The 20,987-nt window shown below is 39.9% G+C and overlaps 1 protein-coding gene across 1 annotated transcript; it reads right to left on the bottom strand.

Annotated features, from left to right (window-relative positions):
* Window positions 1-1,152: 1,152 nt before the first annotated feature.
* WDR4 (WDR4 tRNA N7-guanosine methyltransferase non-catalytic subunit) lies at window positions 1,153-20,954 on the bottom strand. Its single transcript, XM_031594652.2, has 11 exons — window positions 20,761-20,954; window positions 20,271-20,333; window positions 17,534-17,680; window positions 15,528-15,684; window positions 14,713-14,825; window positions 12,190-12,250; window positions 10,780-10,878; window positions 5,654-5,718; window positions 4,101-4,284; window positions 3,588-3,657; window positions 1,153-1,667 (listed from the first exon to the last, which is right to left on the bottom strand). Exons 1-11 carry the CDS (start codon window positions 20,916-20,918, stop codon window positions 1,489-1,491), a joined length of 1,296 nt encoding a protein of 431 aa, XP_031450512.2. The 5' UTR covers window positions 20,919-20,954; the 3' UTR covers window positions 1,153-1,488.
* Between the last annotated feature and the right edge of the window lie 33 nt (window positions 20,955-20,987).

A 20,987-nucleotide genomic window follows, 5' to 3' on the forward strand; every position in this document is an offset into this window, starting at 1 on the left:
CCTGTGGACACAGCACTGCATCCTTATTTCATATAACTGATTGTAGTAGGAACTACTTCACCTTCCATTAGCAGCAAGGCAGCTCCTGACACAACTGAAACCTTTAATCAGAACAGGCAACATCACTCTTGATATTTCACAGTATTTATCCAAATAGACTATTTCCAAGGCAACAGGTCCCCTACTAAGAGAATCACTGAAAGAAAGCAGACCCTGCAAGTGAATCATTGGCTCTGCACTAATGTGAACAACACTTCATTCTTATAAATGCACTTTTAAGTGAAGCTAATATGAAAATCCGTATGAAATCTTGCAGCATAAGAAAGACTTGTGGCCTCTGGGACCCAGAATAAGGACAACACTGAAATTTTGAGCAGACATAAGCTCAAGTTTTGCTTCACGGCAGAATAGCTGATATTCTCAAAACAAGCTATATCTCAGCAATGCCTTCAACATTAACATAACTAAACTTCAAGTGCAAAATTCATTAGCATCTACATACTCAGGAGAAGACATATATAAAGAGACTGAGGAAAACAAATTCTGACTCAAACGCTAATTCTGAGTATCTTTAATGAACTGTACAGATATCAACACCTGGATTTTACAGTCTCAGCTGAAGTATATTATATTTCATACAGCCAGGATGCCATCTGGTAGATGAACACGTATCTTCTGCCCTGTGATGAAGTAGCAATTGACCCCTGAAGGCTCTCACTGATAACTTTTCAAAAAGATGTGCCTCTTGGCTAATTGCAACATGAAAGAGTTCTTGTTGAATGAAGCAGAACACACTCCCAAGCATTGCTCACAGGCCTTTCAAATCATCTTCACAGACAGACTGGGATCATACTGCAATAGAAGAATCTTCCAATAGCATAACGTTGACTGACACTTTTCACTTTTACTTTTCAGTGTGTAAAACCTATTTCTGCACTTCTTCCTCCAAAGAGAAGCACTGAATTGAAGCTAGGCAGAAGTCTGACCACATTAAAAGGAAGATAAAGGGTAAAAACAGATGGGTTAGCCTCAGCTAAAACCCTTCACAGAGAGCAAGAATTTTGCAATAGTCCCTTTCCTATAGCCAGTTATGCTGTGCTAGTTACATTAACCAACTGAATTTAGAAAACAAAAAAGAAAAAAAATATTACGTCAATTTTAATCAGTGCACTTTCACCTGAAGATGCAAGCCTGAACACAGTAGGCAAAAGGAAAATCCTGCTTCAGGGAAAACCACCAATAATCATACGCCATGCATCAGAGATCCCTAGGACTGAAATGCTGACATTTTTATGCTCTTAGAAGCTTAGACATACAGTACATAAAATAGCTGCTGCAAGCAGGATATTGCCACAATGGGCTGCCTGAAAACTTGAATCTGAGTTTAAACAAATCTTCTTCCATTAATCCTTTTCCATTTAAAAACAGTCTACAGCCCAACCAGTTCCTTTCAGCAAGGCAAAAGTTACAAGCCAACAACAAACAGTGTCATAGTGATGATTCTTCTGTTTTGATCTTTTTGGTTTGTCCATTAGCATCATGTTGCAGATTCTGCCTTTTCTTTTTCTGCTTCTGTATTCTTTCCTCTTTCCTCTGTAGGTAGACAGCCATGTTATCAAACGAAGCCTTGTACAGACTGCTGTAGTGGCTCTCTGCACCAACAAATCCTGCAAGTGGTCAAAACAGGAACACAAGACATGTGTTAATTCCCTTAGCAGTCTCACCAATTATTTCCTGAACTGGAGATTCAGACAATGGAATTTCAACTCATTTACTGTAGTCCTATCCACTTAATTAAATACAGCATCAGCACTGTTTGTGGGAGTATCATCTGTTCTGCATTCACAAAGCCAAGTGCAACCAAGCTAAAAAAATTAATACCCAGGCAGGCACCTGGCTCCCAAGCAAGGAAAGCACAGCTCTCTTTACACACTGGACACTTGCACAACTTCAAGGCTCCCGTTTCTAAATTACTGCTGTAGCAACCTATTATTAGACAGCCCGCTGGCATTCTTCCCCAGTGCTTAAACAATGCAAAGGCCATAAATTACTACGTAACTGTCCTTAGTTGACTTGTTTCCTAGAGTTTCTTAAATTAAGCCCAGAGATGCAGGCATCAGTCATTTCTTCCAGTACATATGCACTTCTAAGCATTCACCCCCAGTGATTTTGCTACAATTCTGTGAATTGAGCATAATAGTCATCATAGCATCTCCAGGTCTGTAAGTTTAGAGGTGTTTGAATAGGTAACTACCATGCAAAAGATTGCAATCAGATTATTATTGCAGAGAATTCACCACGGCACCAGCTGGTTAGGTTCACATTTCTGAAAATTCCAGAGGATCCATCTGACAAAGCTAATTATCACTGGTTCCCCTTTTTACCCTTGCCTTTTTTTAACTTCCAGAAAATCTTGATCACTAGCATGAAAATCCAGTGTTTGCTACAGTTTGGTCCTGAAGCAAGTGTTCTTCTCCACAGTAATGTACATACACATACTGCTGCTTTTTGGTACACAAACATAGCAACTTTGCCTCGCTAGTACTTGGCAAAGTACATGGTTTTACTTTCGAGGGTCTTGCACTCACACAGAAACCAACTGAGCAGCCTTTGTCCCTGGACAAACTGTATGCTGTCATTCTGAATATCTGTTCTGCACTCTGCTTGGTCAGTCAGCACTAAATCTTGCTTGACCTTCTTTCTGGGATCAGTTCAACATTTGCATCAACACTGACCTACACATCTTAAAGCCTAAGAATCAGCAAAGAGCTGAAAGATGTTTCTAAAAGGCAAAAAGGAGGCTATGCAGACATTTGGAAAACTGGTTTAAGCAATATAATGATCACCTTTTTCAAGAGAAGTAGCTGCCTTTTCAAGCACTAATAACGGACTGGAGTAAGTACTTATCAAGTGAGCCTTCCCTTACTAATTAAGCATAATAGATCCTGTCAAGGAGCAGTCCTCCTTTCCCAGCCGCAGATGCAACAGGCTATCATGTATCACAGTAATTTGCTACACTGGAAAATTATGCTCAGAATCTCTTTCCCTGCATTCTCTTATTACTTCCCTATTATTCATTTTCACTCAGCCCTTGTACTTTTAATAATCTGTCTGGCTGTAACTATCAAGTCTGCAACATCTACATGCAAACACAACCCCCTTCTAAAAGGGCACTTGACTTCCTTTGAGATTTTGAAGGTCGAGCACAACCACCTTAATGGCAGCCACTATCTACTCTCTTACCATCTCCACCATACTTTCACATCAAGGTAAGAAACAAGAAACAAGAAAACAAACCATGAAGTTCAGTATCAGAGCAGTAAGAGAGATTGCAGCAGATCTGTAATAGGGTGTTTATATACAGCCATATGCCAAGGTATCTGTGTAAAACAGATTCCTGCACTATTTTTAAGAACAGTAACTTGAATACCATTCATTATCAACACTAATTTCCATACCGGATAGAAAGACAAAGCTGAAAAGGGAAAGCTGAGAGATTAAGTAACTTTAAGAGAACTGATCAGAACTCTGGTTTTGTTCTTAAAACTTTAGCTCTAAAATTACTGTTCCTAGGCCAAATTTCTCACCTTCAAATGCTGTCCAGTTGTCAAGAAGATATTTAGACATCCTCTGCAATTCTTCATCATCAGTTACAGACTGGAAAAAGGAAGAACACTACATGATATTTCATGCATAAACAAGGAGTCTGGTGTTTGATAGCAAACTGAAAAATGCAACAGCTCACAGATGAGCACAGCAAAAGAACTGTGAGTACTTTTAAACTAAACAAGTGCAGCACCCAGAGTGCATAAGCAATGCTTTAAAGTACTGTGTACCATGGTTGACAAACATTCTCTTTGATGCTACTGCACCAGATGTTAGCTTTACCAGAGAAGAGACTGGTAGCAAGCTCTCAGTGGCTTTGCATTATATAGACGTAAGAGAAGTAGAATGTGTGATAACTAAGACTTCTACTCAGTCTCAAAACTGAAAAAAAAGAAGCATATCAGTTGTTAGTTTTCACGGAACATAGTTCACCCTGGTTTTGTTAGGAGGTCAAGACAAAACCTCCACAGTATTAGCATAACATCAGTATCTACCTTCCACTGTCCATCACATGGTCTGTACAATTGAAGAGGGGCTTCACTGTCTTCCTGTAGAATCAAGATTTCTCCTGTTTCCTCAAATGCAATGTCCCAACATTTATGTTTCAAAGAGATTTGCTCTCTGTAAACTAGCTGCTGGGCAACGGCATCAAGCTGAAAGATGTAGACTGTGGGAATACTTTTGAGAGGAAAAACTTAATTACCATTATTACCAAATCCACCTACTGCCATCATTTCTCAGCAAATGACAAACACCCACTCTCAATCCAAACAAAGCCAAAGCAAATCATTAGGAATTGCAAAAAATACCCTAGCACTGAGGCAGAAGCTGCAGGTATGTAGTATGTCAAATGGTCTTCCAAATGTTGTATGAAAAAAAAAAGCAGCCACACTGCCTTTTCTTTAAAAGAAAAAGGTAGTAAAGGAAATTACTCAGGATTTACATGGGGAGCATTTCATCACAGTACAACTGGTCTAAAGGACTCCAAATGAAAGAATATTTATCTGAGCACTGATAAAAATAAAAAAGGAAAATAATTACATGCCAGGGAAATGAAGGAGGAATGAGAGGGACAGGAAACCACAAAATGGCTGAAGAACAGGTTTGTAGCACAGCACTGGCAAGGAACTCATCTCCATCTTTCCTGATAGCCCTCATCCCTTCATGTACTGTGCTCCCTAACTTCCCTGGACATCTCCACTCTCTCTGGGCTGGCCTACAAGGCCTACACAGCAACACTGCTTAGAAATGCTGGGCTGTGGAGCTGTAAAAAAAAAAAAAAAAAAAACCCTGACAAAGAGCATGGCGTGGCTCCTGGCTTAACTAGCACAGACACTTCAGCTGCCGACACAAAGCCTGGCAGTACATGCCAGATGGTCCTCTGGCAAAGACCAAGTTCACCAAGGGGACAGATTGCTGACTGTATGGACAGCTTTGGCCATCTCTCCCTTTCCTGCTGGCATGCTTTTGTCAGCAAGAACAGTTTTCCTGGCAGACATTAGGTGCTGCAGAAAGAGAGGGGAAGACTGCCCATCTCTGCAAGGTATTCCCCTGCCAGCTGGACTGTAAGGTTCCTTCAGCTCCAGAGTGCTCTTTCCTCACGCAGACACATAGATTTGAACCCAAAAGTCAACACATTCTCTTGGCAGTTTTAAACTGAAGTAACATGGTGATTTTGAATAGAATGGCAAAATTAATTTACAGGAGCAGAACACAGCACAAGTCACATTTGGGTACTCGGTACCACAGCACTCTGAACAAAACACAAGGGCCAGGCAGTCCCATCATGCCCAAGACTTGCATCCTCCCATGAGGGAAATGCATCACAAATTCTGCAAAACCTGCCTAGATCAGGTAGTCTTTTCACTCAACTCTGCATTCAAACCATGCACAAAAAGACTTTCAGTCTTCCCCCATGGGAAGGGGGCACCCCTGTGACACTCAGATCAACAGTACCAAGTACTTCAGTTTGTTAGGAAATGGCAGCAGCTGTTCTCTCCTTTAGAGGAGCTGTAGTGACTTTAGCCATTATTTCCTTTATTCTTACCAGTCACATAGTATGGCAACATAACTTCCTTGACAGCAGTAGGCTATTCTTGAGACAATATATTTCTGTGAGAAAAAGAAAAGGAAACATCCTTGTAAATTAAGACCATTTTATAAGCAGAAAATTCACTTTCACCTTTGTGTCTTATCCTTAAAAATTCACCAGATGTCTTAATTTACAGCAAGCTAAGCAACATAATTAAACTGCAGTCAAATATGTTTTGCACCAGTGTTTGCTGTTTTATGAAGCTTTTCACACTTCCCCCTTTGCAGCCATCTTAACAGAGATAAAATATAACAGTTTTAATGAACTACTTTCAATAAACTAACTATGAGATAAGACAATGCAGGAAAGCACACCCTTAAAAATTCTTTCCTGTAATGCTAAGCTGCTATTACATTTGTTAGAAAAGGAAGATAGTAATGCACAGCCAGTAATGCTGGGTTGCCCCCATTTTCAGCCTGCATGTGAGTGAAGCCATACCGCCCAACATGAAACATGTTCTGAAGAACAAGGCAAGACTATCTCAGGCCATTTTCCTAGTTTTAAAGAAGAAAAGCTATCTATATTGTATTTAGAAATCATACAGTTTCATCTGAGAACTTGGGAGAAAATCAGGGCAATATCTCTGCAAGATAAACCATACCACTTGAAATATATAACAGCTGATTTGAGCGTCCCTAAGTGGGAACTAAGAACTGGAGATGAGCACAAAATCTGCAAGAAGATGCCCCAGGGTGCTCTTTCAAAAGTATCTATCATACAGCATAAAAGATGAGACTGCAAAAGCAAAAAGGCTGGTTCTCAAGGATATTTTTAAGTTGTGATAACATTTCTGATTAATAAAGCCTTCTTACTAGAGTAGTAGTCAGTTGCTACCTTTAGGGCAGGGAAAATGTATCTTCTTGTCATTTTGCTGGCAGAATTCAGATGTGTCCTCAAATTCCCCTTCCTTTTACTCCCACTCATCCCTCACCTCTTTCCCTAACACAACACTGCTCACAAAACAGAGCCTCTAGTCCACCAGCTTCATCTGAATATTACTCTTTAAGGTAGCAATTGATGTGCAGGCGTTGTTAGAAAACCTACCCCACAGTTTTGCAATCAACTGAGGGAAGCAAAACAAGCTCTTATAGCCTCCAAGCATTCTAGTCAACAAGTTTAATACAAGAAGCTAATCCTTTTCTGAACAGTACATGACAACTGCTAAAAGATGAACTAACCGCAGGAAGGAAAGTTAATTAACAGTATAATTATAGCTGAAAATCAGGGTTATACGGTGCATCTCCAGCACAAGAGACAAAAAACCTCGTGTGATGCAATCTCTTAGAGGAGATGAGAAAAAGAAAGAACAACAGCATGCACCGCTAGCAGCACATGCTTCTCACTTTTTTCACCCATTTGGTTGGACAGAAGAAGAAACACTTTCTAAAATCCTTTATCAAAAGGATGGGATGTATCAGAGCTCTTGTAAACAGATGGCATTAATTTCTTCCTCCGCTGCAGAATTACAAAGTTGTTATTTCATATTTAAAAGGGGGACCCCAGACCCCTGTATAACACAGATATAACATAAGCTTGCTGTTTCAAATACTTATTAGGATGAAGATGAGTGGGTAGCTACAATGCACACTTTAGATGTAGTTATTGCAGTGAGAAATCACACCATAACTTTAGAGTAGAACTGACAACTCCTTTATAAACCACCAGTGGGTTTTCTAGACATTCAAGGAAATAATCCAAGATGATATTTATTTCTAATAACAAAGCTTCTCTCTGTCTCATGCCAGCTTTCACAGTAAGTGCAGTGATGGAAGTGCCCACCTACACAGTCCACGCTTTGTCAGAGAGACAAAGGGTTCTGTGAACATTACATATGCAGAAGCTCTCTCCCACTCCTCACCAGGGAGACTTTGATTTAAACCAAATGCTACTCGCAGCTGGACAAAGACATGGAAACGCATCTTCTTAGCAAGCTCCTTCCTTTCCATGTTTCTTTAATGGGGAAGTTCACAATCAGTGAATTGAATGCAAAGCCCAGAATAGTATCTTGTTCAAGGACAAGCCTATGAAAGCAGTTAACTTAGAGAATAGCTGTGTGAACAGCCTGTGATAAACAGATGTTCACTTGATACTCTCTTCACTTACTCAGCACTTGTGTGCCAGTGTTATCAGCTTGCCAACACCTTAAAATTAACTTCTGATGTTGTCTGTGAGAAGCGGTAGCCCAATGGAAACTCAATTTACTGGAGCAGTGGGGTGGAGTTGTGCAATTCATGTTCTGGACTTTAAACAAGCTTCTGTTGTCAAGAGGATCAGATGAGGTGAAAGCTCTAAATAAGGAGAATATTTATATAGCACCATGGAATTAGAGAATTGCTTCCATTCTAGGGGGAAAAATGAACTAGGAATTTGCAATCTATCAACTGAAACCACGACTACACTGCTCAAAAACACTCCTACATACCCAAAACAGACAAATTCATCATCTGCCAAGGAAAATAAGCCCACATCTCTGTACTCATGTGGCCCACCACTACTTGCAATTCCATTATCACTATGCTTCAAATTATATTTTGAGCTTCAATTAATTCATAGCGGGTAACAGTGGCAAAAATGAAATGTAACATGAAGGAAAGGAAAAAACGACTATAATCCCACCTTATCTTTGGTTGCCAGTCATTAGCAGACTGAGTGCCACCTATAAAGCACTAACTCAAGAGTCTGTTACCTTAAATTCCAACTATAAATGTCACATTTGGTTTGAAGATGATCTTTGCCCTTTGATACACCTGGATGCACATCATGACTAAATACCACTGCTGGACATCAATTTATCTGGCATTTCCAGCCCTACAATGCCATCAAAACACTCCTTTGGTCTGGCTGGCCATCAAGACAGAAACAATCTCTTAAGAAAAATTAATGCATTAATGAATGGTCATCACACAAGCTTAAAACTGTAGAGTTGGTCTGCCAGAAGTATGTAGTGAAATCTGTGTAGCAATACAGCATGCAGGTGGCAACCCACAGCGCTGAGGTTTAAAAGTCATTTATCTGCCTGTAATCACCAGAATACTGCCTCTTCCAAGTACACACAAACTCTAGGATCCAACTGAGCCTTCTGCACGTGCTGCTAATTTAGCTGCTGGAGACAGATTTTAATATGACTAAGAATTGGTGGCAACCAGAATTTCACTGATTCAGGGAACAGGTCAGCCTAAGGCTTCTAAGACGGCAATCAGAAGACACGCAATGTGCCAATGAACTGCAAAGCACTGCAGGAATACAGTTTATTAATTGATGTGTTATATATTTTAATCCACGATTTGTGTGCATTCCCTTTTGGTCACTGTTTACTCATATTGGGAGCAAAGCAACTATACAGAAATTTCTCAAACAATCAAAGGATACTCCAACTTTCTACTAAAGGACTCCATTAGCATATAGACAGTCATCCTACAGAAGTGATTGTATCAGGTGTTTTAGGAGACAAGGCAAGAGTTACTGAACTATGTTCAAAATCTTTATAAAAGAATTGGAGCTTTTTTTTCCTTTATATCTATTTCTGCATTTGTTAGTTTATATTATTTTTGGATAAACTTGTTTGTAAGCAATGGTGTTAGGATTCATGGTTTAGTTATGGGACTCAGGAGGTCGGGCTGATGGTTGGAAAAGTCCTTCAAGATCGTGAAGTCCAACCTAAATGGTTCTATGAATCTTAGTACTGTTAATTTATATGCCAGCTAGTCTAAGCAACAAGTCACACAGAAGTAACAATATGACTCCATTCACAGCAAGTTGCTTAATAGTTTCCAATGACCCAATAAATCTAGCAGGCAAAGTATTGTAAAATCAAGCCATTCTTACCCCAAATAAATGCCCTGCAACATTACTAAAGACACAGATTCAACAGTTATCAAACAATGTTGTTTCAACAATACACTCTCTTTTGACAACAAGTGTAAAACACCCAGACTACACAAGGATACCAACTAGGTGGATTTGTGATCTAATTTATTGAACCCATTTTTCACTTATGGAAAAAAAAGTCAGTAGCAACTTCAAAAATCCAGATTTCAAGCACTAAACTCAAACAGAAATGAGTTGAAAGACTTTGTGTATCCAGACAGAAGTTGGTTTAAAATTTCAACTATTTTTAAGTTCAAGAGCAGGTTACATTGTCCAGATAGTTGTTATGAACTCCTGCTAAAAGGACATCAAGGGCAAAAACAAGTGTTCGAGGTTTGAATCTTGTGATGCAAGTGGGCTGCCCTCAGAGCTTTGTTAAAGACAGAAATGAAAGTTGCATGTTATTATTCCTAAAAACCAACCAAACAAACAAAACCAAACACCTACTGATGTTTTCTGCACAGAAAACAACTTGAGCTATCAGGTCTGTCCCTAGGAGTATTGTCCCTCCATGTGCGGTCCTCCCAGTTCATTACTGGGAATCTGACTAACAAGATCAGGTCAGCTCCCCATTGGCACCCTGAACATGTATATATCATACTACTCACATACAGACTGCAGTATAAGCATTGCTTCTGGGATATTCAGTTTTAACAAGCAAATCATATATTTTCATTTTGGATGACACCCAGTTTCAGAACAATCAAAAAAAAAAGAAATCCTAGCAGTTTGATTCCACAAGGCAACACTATTTCAGGTAACTTGTTTCAAATATTACAAAGCTTCTTCACTCAGAAAATTTAAAGTGCTGTTCAAGTTGCAATTTAAGTATGTTACAAATGGGTTAATTTTTTAGATTTTTCCAGTGTTACAGTATACTTTCTAGCAAAGGGACTAAGACATCAGTGTTCTCTGAAAAAAATAGTAAGTGAAAGCTTATTTTGCTTTGCAGAACATGTATTCTGCAAGAATTAAGAACAGCTACTTTTAGTCATTCCTTAGCATTTTTAGAAATTCATGTAATTCATGTAAGACAAAAATGAATTTCAGGGACTTTCTTCCTTCCTCTAAATTCCAGCCTATTTAACAGTTTCTAGGTCGTATGTAACTTCCAATATCACTGACAGAAGGGGTGTACTCCTAACAAAATGTGACAAACGTTTCTGGGAGTCACAAGGATCTACAGGACAGCAAAAGCATTGACACAGCCATACCTGGTCCATTTTGGTTGTCTCAGACCCACAGATGCTGCTTAGCTGACAGCAGTATACCTCTTCCCCAGTTTCATACTTCCAAAGTCTTAGAGTGCAATCCTGGATAGATTGAAGTGAATACAAGTTGATGACTAACAGTTCCTCAGGCAAAGAGTGGCAACTTGTGGCCCACAGCTAAATTCTATTTCCCTGAAGAGATTCCCACAGAAGTTCCTAAGTAGTCACTTAGCTAAGACCTCAAATTGCAAATAAAGCATTTTAATTAACATAATTCACCCCCCTTCCCCCCCCCTCCATAATTCTAAATTATTCAGTCATGATAACTTTAATTCTCCCTTTGAAGTGGAAATTGGGTAGATCTAAGACTGGATTTCAAGTCTATTGGTCTCAAATAGCACAGCAATACATGTGATCAGCATTTTAATAGCAATTCTTTCAGGTTGCCTTTCTCCACACCTATTCTTGTCATCACCAAAATTCTCATCTGCTTCAGTAACCTCCTGGAGAAAAACTGAACACCTCTCTTCAGTGACTGTTTTTCCAGAGAATTTGCAAAGAATGAAATACAGCCACACAACGTGGACAGTGGAGCTGCTTAAACAGAAGGAGGAGCAAGAGACAGGAGTCTTAGGGATGCAAGAGCAGAAGTTCTTAATGCTAGGAATTGCAACAATCTTCAACATTATTTTTTACCTATTCAGTTTTGGTAGTTTCAGATACGAATAATACTGTTTCCCTTAATTCAGATTAGCTCCATCTACAGGTCTGGTGTGACAAAAGAATCCCATCAATTTAAGAAAAAGAATGGCAGGAAGTTAAAACGCTTCTTCAGTTGTCATCCAAGCATTGTGTTATACTGCACTGCAGTCTCTACTCAACATACACTAGAAGCATTTATGAGGACATATAGAAGAGGACAACTCAGAGCATGTCTCACACAGGGAAGCAAGTGGGAGGGTGACGAGCGTACAGTTTTCTCATCTCAAAAGCTCTAAGAAAATCTGGGATTCTAAGGCCATTAATTCTCAAGACACTCATTACCACAGCAGGCTGACATAATACTCATTTGCTTCAAAGTTGTTTAAATAGTGCAACAATTAAAATTTGTCAGTGCTCCAAAGCAAGAGTTAATGATGAAGAAATACTGAGGGCTTTGCAATTTCTCCATCCCAAAGATCTTAATAAGAAGCTAGCTTTGCTATAAACATTGTAAATGGTTCTCATGGTCCAGCAATAGAATGGCTTAACACTGAACAGAAAGCTGAGAAAGGGAGGAAAAGGGAGAGAGGACATGCAAGAAAGATTATTCTGAGTGTCCCAGGAGACCTGGGGGAATAAAACAAGCAGACAATGGTTTTAAAGTCTAAATTTTCAAGAAAAACACTTTTTGGAAGAAACTGCAATACATACCCCAGAAGCTGACAACAGAAGATCAGGATAGTTGGGTACTGCAAATATTCTGCTCACAAACCTAAAGGGAAAGAAGTCAAACACTGAACTCTCTCTTCCATAATACTCAGTGTGTGTCTTTTAACACACACTAACAGAAAACACCAATTTCAAAGAGAATCTTATAATAAAATAATAAAAAAAAAAGACTCTCCAAATAAAGCCAGTTAAGAGGAGAAAAAAGGTATGCCTACAGTACTTAGTACACTATATACATTATACAAACTTCATATTTAACAGAAGTATTTTCCCACCTGCTCTCAACACATTCCTCTAACTTCTTCCCAGCTGAGAGCATTACTATTGCGACCAAAAAGAATGCCAGTGTAGACAGATTTACTCAGGTAGCCCACTCCCTTTTCTCGATTCATGCTGCCCACTAAAACCACTTATCAACAGATGCTTTTAATACACTTCAACAGCGATGACTCAGCCTTCATCTACAACATCTCTCCCATCACAGTTGGAGATCATTCAAAACCAATCTTTACAAAGTTTTGAAACAAGTCCGTGACAATTTACCACCAGTGTCTACATTCCTTGTCAGAATCCTTGTTTTCCAGAAGTATTTAATATTGCTATGTCTTGTCTCTGGTGGGCAACAAGGACCTGAACTTCTGGAGTTTATTATTATCTTACAGCGTAGCAATATAAAATGCAATGCCTTGAGTGGGACTGTCTTGCTTTTGAAAACAGGCACAAATTTAAGGCTATTAAAACAAGAAGGGGAAAAAAAAAAAGAAAAAGAAAAAAAGAAAGGAAGGAAGAGATTTGGTAATGGCAAACTTTCATGACAAAGCCATAATAGCAGGTGCATGAAAGTGTAATAGAACAAGAATCACCATGCAGCCCTCCAAAAGAAAAACCAGGACCATGAAACCAGATCCATGAATTATAGCTGCTTTCTGCAGTCCTTTGCTTATCCATTCCTTAGAGACTGAATTTTTGCATATATTTCAAGCAATTTACATTAAGTGCCTTTTCTCTACACTCAGCCATTAGTGAACTCTCTGCACAGGCACAATAGCCTCAGTTTAAAACTGCCTACTGAGGCATCAGGTTCTATTCATTAGGAAGTACAACTGTGTACACAGCAGGTGGAAAGTGCAGATATGGCTGTGTAAATATGCTATAGAAATTATCTGATATCAAAGACTACACTTTAACATGCGTAGTTCGGAGGTTTCATACTATTCAGGGTCTATAGAGGCTAGATTATCAAATTGTGTTATAAAAATCAAACAGGCACTCCAAATTAATGCATCCTAAATGCTCTGAGTAAGTTCAGATAGGTTGTTCTCACGCCTCAAGTTCCAAAGTCACACTGTCTTACTTTAACTCTTGCTCCCGATACAGCAAGCTGACTGCACCATGCTGTGTCAACCTATGAAAGAACATGCCTGGAAGGCTGTAGTTATCCTCAATTAAATCCGCAGCTAGACAAAGAGAATTAAGCATGTTCTGTGACCTGTGCAGGGTGACATCTCCTTTGTTACCCTATCACTATGGTCTTCAAAATGTACCAACAGCTAAGGAAAATAAAATCATAAAATCACAGAATCACCAACGTTGGAAAAGACCTCCAAGATCATCTAGTCCAACCATTCACCCTCTGCCAATATTTTCCCACTAAACCATGTTGCCTAGTACCATATCTGTCTCTTGAACACCTCCAGGGATGGTGATTCAACCACCTCCCTGAGCAAGTTCAATATCCCTCAACAACAAAAAAAACTCTTTAAAAGCCCACAGAACCATGCAGAGATGGAAGGCAAACTGAAAATAGTACAGATGTTTTACAAAGCAAAGTGTAGACATGGGAATCTTTTAAAGTCTATTTGCCATTTGCGTCTTCTTAATGCAAGAAGAACTACTGAGGAGAGAAAGTACAGTCCCTCCTGCAGGCTACTACTGCTATACCAGCTAGAAGACATCCCTTACTAGTCTCATAGCGGACTGCATTTTAGATCATGGCAGCATCCTCCTATAAGGATATCCCCTAGGACACATCCACATATCCTTCTATTTGTCTAAATGTTCTTACCCACAGCAAAAGAACAGTTTCAAGAAAAACACCATGTCCCTTTTTTCAGCTACCAGAAAGACCAGAAAACTACATTTACAAGTGTGATTCCAGGATTCTGTTTTACAGGAATGCTTTATAGTTCCTAGCTCACTGTAGTCTAATGTTTAATGAAAGAGTGCTCTAGCCTTCTCATCAATACAGCTGTATTTTAAACACACAAAAAAACCCACCACAGCTGTATTATCAAAGAACTTGCAAGTCTGATCTCCTAAGATGCCATTAGATGAATATCTGTTCAAACAAGACACTCCCTTCCTAAGACTAAGACTGTTTTGAGCTAACAATCTCCAAACTTTGCAGTCTTTGTAACATAGACCTGGCTGACATTTAATATAATTTGGGCAGACAAGCACTTCATTTGTTGAGGCACAATGAAGAACTGAGCGCAATGAACTTACTCTTCATGTCCCAGGCAGTAAGATACAATGTTGTAAGGAGCCTTAGTCAAACTGACTCTGATCTTCTCATCTCTATCTGCAGTTAGGATATACCGGTCATCAGGACTCAGTGCCTGTTGAAAAAGTGGCAGTTTTAGTATCCAGTAGTCCAATGTTTGTTTTAAAACACTTTTCCCAACCAGTGAAAGATAGAAGCAGTAGACTACCTCATTCTCTTGACACTGAATAGCAAGTGCAAGCATTAAGCCACACATTTTCATCTACGATTGATGCACAAATCTTTATGACAGCAACTTGCTTGCTTACTAAGACAAGTAGCACAGACTACTAAGTCCAGTAAAATCTGCTGAATTGAAAGCACTACAGCACAAGTTCCACTGCATCTTCAAAAGCAAGAAACTTATCACACTGAAAGCTAAGCTGACATGACAGACTGGGTGAATTCCCTTATGCTCTCCATCTCCAAGTCTTCTGTGACTGTAACACAAATAATTTTTGAATGGTCATGTATCCAGACAGATAAACCCAATGCTTGCTTCTTTTCCAAAATCACCAAATCCAAATTCAGACAAACTCAGTAGAAAGAATTTCAGAGCATGTATGTCATCTATACAAGGAAGCTGATGCGCTTTGGCAAAGAAAACTATCTAAAGTTGAGAGAAGAGCAACAATTAAAGACGTGACTACAAGTTTAATCCCTTGAGGAGTCAGGCAATAGGACTTGATGAACTTTGTAGGTCCCTTACAATTGAACTGTTTTGTTACATTGTAAGGAGTAAAGTTTGCACACTAAGTACACAGAGGCATGTGCTTACCGCATCCAGTAGCATGGACAAGTGACCCAGTTCAAATTTACCCTCTGCTTGTGGTTCTGTTATGGAGTACGAATAGACATCACCAGATTTGTCTGCCACCAGAATCTTATCCTCTGCAGCTGTAATAACGAGTGAAGTGCATCTCCTATTCACATGCCTGAAAGAAAAACAGCTGTGCTTTAAAGAAAGTCTACTGGATTTTCTTGCATTCTCTATAAGACAAATCCAACCTAGGCACGTGGAAAAAAGAAAGAAAAGTAGAAGCTCTTAGCTCCTACTTTGCAACAACACATTAAAAACTGTGTTGAAGCCCTTTCTCCAGTAGTTAATCTGTATTGTACAGCAAAGTCCTCTGTGATCCTTGCAGGAAGTTCTTCCTCACATACAGAGTCAGAAAGATACAGTCCCAAGACTTCTTGTCCAGTCAAAACCCTGAAATGGAACTTTGATTCTCCCAAATCACCTGTCAGCATTTCATAGCTCCAGCTGCCAGAATAATGTTTTTCTCACAACTTTTCAGGTAAATTTAAGGGCCACATATACCAGAAAAACAAGTATTAAAATAGGTTTAATCACTTAAGAATGTTTCTGCAAATTAACAGCCATTAACAGCTATTACTACTATTCTTCCATTTTCAAAATACCTCTTTTCCTAGCCTATGTTCTGAATAAGACATGTTATAAGACTGCAGACAATGGGGATCATAGAAGTGGACATTTCTACATACTCTGAAGCCCAGCGACCTCTAGAGGCAAAAGAACAACATATTACACTTCCAAAAGACAGATGAAAGTTTTCATATTCTTAGTGACTGTGAATAGCATAACCTACAGGACATGAATGCCTACTAACAAACACACTGCAGCACATTTTCCAAATAGGATACCTTGCCATCAAGAAAATTTTATTTCAAGTTTGGCTGTACTGCCTTTGATCTTAGATTCAGAAGTTCCTTGTCTGACACAAGCTTATTTATTACAAAAACTAGCACTGTGTGAAACCTTTAATACAGCTTGCCACAAAAACCACCACAAGTTACATAACTCAGCCTTGGCAATCTATTTTTCCATGCAGAGATCCTTTTGACTCTATTTCCAGTTTCCTAACAGGAGGTAGGAACAGCACAAAATTTCCATCTGTGATCTTAACTGACCTTCTTGTTGAAAACTAAAAATGTCAAACAATTATCCAGTGGCATCTTACAGGCAGAACAGGACAGGACAGCAAGGAAATGAGAACACAGAGTGAACAGAATTCGTCATTTCTGATTTTGCCAGCAATTACTCACTACAACACTGATTAAACCACTATGGTTAACCCAGAGGCCCGTCATGTATATCCCACACACACAGACAAGCTGAGACAGAGCTCATTTTGATTTTGCACTTGTCAAGATCACCAGAGGCAGTGTCCTAACACAATGAGTTACCTTCTCAGGAAGTCCTTCACAGATCCCTTTTTTTTTTTTACAGAGGATTGTGACAAGCAGCAATGAAAAACTTGTAACTGGAGGACCTCTGGTGGACAGCTAAAGACAGTTTTCAGAAGAGAACTGTACTACAGACAGAAAACAGCAGTATTGCTAAAGATACACTTTTCAGACAGAGTTCACAAACTCCCTAGAAAATCTTCTCCAATCAACAGAAGCAGACAGCATGTTCACTAAACTGCTCACTGTCACTCTTAAAGGCTCAACCTTAGCACTCTCCAGGGGAAGGTAAAGTTCCAGTTCTTAAAAGATGCAAATATTGTCTTTTGGAATAAACAAAGTGATTACCCTTTTCCCAGACAACAACATAAACATCTGCACTTCCACTCTTGGTGTGAGATGTACCACACACCACCTCTTGATATGTATCTCTGAATTCCCCAAAACATTTACTTTGTTTAAGTTCTAGGGGGAAAAAAAAAAAAAAGCAACAAGAAACAGCTGCACCACAAGTTCTACTGTATTAATCATCCACAGCTCAATTACAAAGAGAAAAGTAAAATCCTGCTTCCTTACCTGATGCTAATGCATTCCCAAGAGGGCTTAGTCCGAAACAGAATCAGCTGTTTGTTGTCATCTGTCAAGACAAAATAATCTCCTGATGGGGAGAAGGCAAAAGCTAGGATGTTATCACTTCCTTTGTCTGCTGGTTGTCCATCCTGTCTAATAGAGAGAAGGGAAAAGAAAAAAAAAAAAAAAAAAAGAGTTCACAACCTGAAACACAGCAAGTGAAATTCTCCAGAGAAGGTTGTTCTCACACCACCAGCAAGAAGGAATAGAAATAGAAAGAAGAAAGTACAATACTAGAAGTCATGTTTGAGCTTAAAATGTTAAGCTAAGTTGAATGTTAAGGCAAAGCTATAGAGACTCTCCTTGCCCACAAAATCTTTTCAAAGATGCTTTCAGGTGTGTTTCAGATACATGATGGGCTATCTTAGAACTTAACAATGTTAATTAAAAAAAAAACAAACAATAATTTCTAAATGCCACAGCTAATATTCTACAAGAAGACCCACAGAGGCACATCACACAAATAACAGAATAACTCAGTTCAGAAGTGTACTACAATTCAAGTCAAATTACAGCAAGCTGCTCAGGTTCTGTGCAGTGAAATCTCAAATATCTCTAAGAATGGAGACTCTACAACCTCTCTGTGTCCTGTTAAAATGTTAAAGCACTCCTACAGTGAATAAGCTTTCCTCTTGTGCCTTGTACTGACCTTCTGTACAGACACAACAAACTCATCTTCTTTATACTCACCGCTAAGGTAATAATAAATAAGATAAACCCTTCTTCTCAACTCAAGAGGTTGGAATTTAAACAACCAGGAATAAATGTACAACTTTTAAGACACATCTCCACTTCACGATACAGGACAGTGCACAGAGCTGATGGCTGCAATGACTAAACCCTGAATCAGAATCACCATGTGAGAAATTACCCTTCATTCAAACTAAGCAATACAAACAAGACACAGAACTTTGCTGCAGTCAAATTCAGACAGAAATCGTGGTTTTCATACTGCTTATTTCTGGGTGGTGCACACTATGGGAACCTCCACATGAGTTTATAAGAAGACAGCACTCAAGCCAAGTGTATGGTTATAGACAATAATTTATTCAATACTTAGAGCATTTTTAAAATATTTAACAGCTTTTATAATTGGGAGGCAAGTTTTACGTTTCTTTTTTCTCTGTGGTGGGAAAGAAAAAGCACAAGAAGAAGGAAACTGATGTAAGGCCAAGGCTTCACCATTCCCTCCTTTAAAAGTACTAGGGTTCATGCTAGCATATCTTCATATGCTTTTAAGGGAAAATAGGAAAATTGTTCATGGATATAACAGTGGCAAGTGGTTGAATTTAAATTAAGACCTTTTCATTTGTTTGAAATCTCCTAATTTACAGAACAGACTCAAAGGAAGTTATATGTGTGCAGCAATAGAACAAGGGGCAACGGGCAGAAAATGGAACACAGGGAGTCCCTGTAGATGCTACCTAGATGTGTGTCCTATTGCAGGGTACCCTTTCTAGCAGGAAGTTGGTCTCAGTGATCTTTTGAGACAAGGAAGAACAAACTCAAACAGGCTACCCACAGAGGTTTTGGAGTTTCCTCTGAAGATATTCAAGACCCACCCAGATGCTTTTCTGTGCAAACTGCTGTAGGGAAGCTGCTTTCAGCAGGGATGATTGGGTTGGATAATCTCTAGAGGTCCCGTCCAACCCCTACAGTTCTGTGATTCTGTGAAGATTGTACCGATTTGGTTGTTTGTTTCTTTTTTTTGTTTTGTTTTCTTAGTTGCTCTAATCAAAGATGCAGCATTTTTTCTGAGATGAAACTAAAAAGTATATATACATCGATATATCTCACAGAATCACAGGGGTTGCAAGGGACCTCAAAAGATGACCGAGTCCAACCTCCTGCTAGAAAGGATACCCTGCAATAGGACACACATCTAGGTAGCATCTAGACAGGTCTTGAATATCTCCATAGAACAAGACTCCACAAATTCCCTGGGCAGTGCTTCATAATCCTTCCTGTAAATAAATTCTTCCACATGTTAGTATGGAACTTCCTGTGTTCAAGTTTTACTCCTTGTCCTAGCACTACACGCCACTGAGAAGAGCCTGGCCTAATCCATTTGCCTCCCACCTCCCTTTAGATATTTATAAATGTTTATCAGAACCCCTCTCAGAATTCTTCTCCCCAGGGAGAACAGGGAGAACAGACCCATGACTCAGCCTTTCCCTCATAAGGAGATGCTCCAGGCTTTTCATCATCTTTGTGGCCCTTCACTGGACTCCTCCTTGGAAATCCCTGTGTTTTTTTTTTTAACTGGGGAGCCCAAAACTGGGTCTTAAATGCTAAATGCAGCCTCACCAAGGCAGAGTAGAGGGGGAGGATCACCTCCCTTGACCTGCTGGCCAAACTCTTTCAATGCGCCCCATGATACCACTGGCCTTCTTGGCCACAAGGGCACACTGGTGGCTCATGGCCAACCCGTGGTCCACCAGGACATCCAGGTCCTTTTCTGCAGAGCTCCTCTCCAGATGATCATCCTCTAACCTATACTGATGCATGCAGTTATTCCTCCCCAGTTGCAAGACTCTACATATCCATGGGGGTTAGCAATGAGCATCTGGCCATCATCTATTCAAGGAGCAATCTCATGGGTTTATTACCTCGACAGCCACATAACCTCAGGGACAGATGCACCATCAAGGAAAACACCATATATCTACACTTATTTTCTCACCCTTTATTTCCTAAGGCCTTCTTTTCCACCTTGGCACAGTCATACACGAAGAGAGCATCATCCCTGCAAATAAAACAAAACAAAACAAAACAAAACCCAACAGATTAAAACTGCAGGAAGTGGAATAAACATGACTTTAACCATAGAGTGTGTCAACTCTTTCAGAACTTCTTTTGCCATTATAAACTCAGTTGATCCCTGCCCACTGTGAGCAGGGCTGCCCCCCACCAGCTCAGGCTGCCCAGGGCCCCATCCAACCTGGCCTTGAGAGCCTCCAGGGATGGGGCACCACAGCTTCTCTGGGCAGCTGTGCCAGCGCCTCACTGCCCTCTGAGGGAAGAAGAGAGAAGAATTCCTAACTTATAACTAAGCTAAATCTCCCCTCTCTCTGTTTAAAGCCGGTCTCCCTCGTCGCATCACTACGCTCTGAAAGTCCCTTCCCAAGGAGCCAAGCCGGAGGGCAACCCCACCCCACCTGGCACGCACTGACCTCTCCTCCCCTCTCCGCGCTACCAGCAGTCGGCTCCCACCGCCGACGGCCATCAACGTCCCGCGTAGCGCTAACGTCGGGCCGGGCCCGGAGCTGCGTCCCAATCCGCCCTCCATTCCCCTTCCACGTGCGAACGAGACGCGGAGTGTGGACGTCATCACAGGGCGAGACGATGATGACGCAACGGGAAGAGTAATGCGATAAAAAAAAATAAATAAATATATGTA

This window comes from Phasianus colchicus, chromosome 1, assembly GCF_987193195.1.
Source record: "Phasianus colchicus chromosome 1, bPhaCol1.hap1.1, whole genome shotgun sequence".
Lineage (NCBI taxonomy): Eukaryota > Metazoa > Chordata > Aves > Galliformes > Phasianidae > Phasianus > Phasianus colchicus.

Coding starts and splice junctions, on each gene's coding strand:
- WDR4 (XM_031594652.2), bottom strand. CDS start 20,918: ATGACGTCCACACTCCGCGTCTCGTTCGCACGTGGAAGGGGAATGGAG. Junction 20,334..20,760: donor GCGCGGAGAGGGGAGGAGAG/GTCAGTGCGTGC, acceptor TTTTATTTGCAG/GGATGATGCTCTCTTCGTGT. Junction 12,251..14,712: donor TACTGCCTGGGACATGAAGA/GTAAGTTCATTG, acceptor CTTTCCCTTTAG/GTTTGTGAGCAGAATATTTG.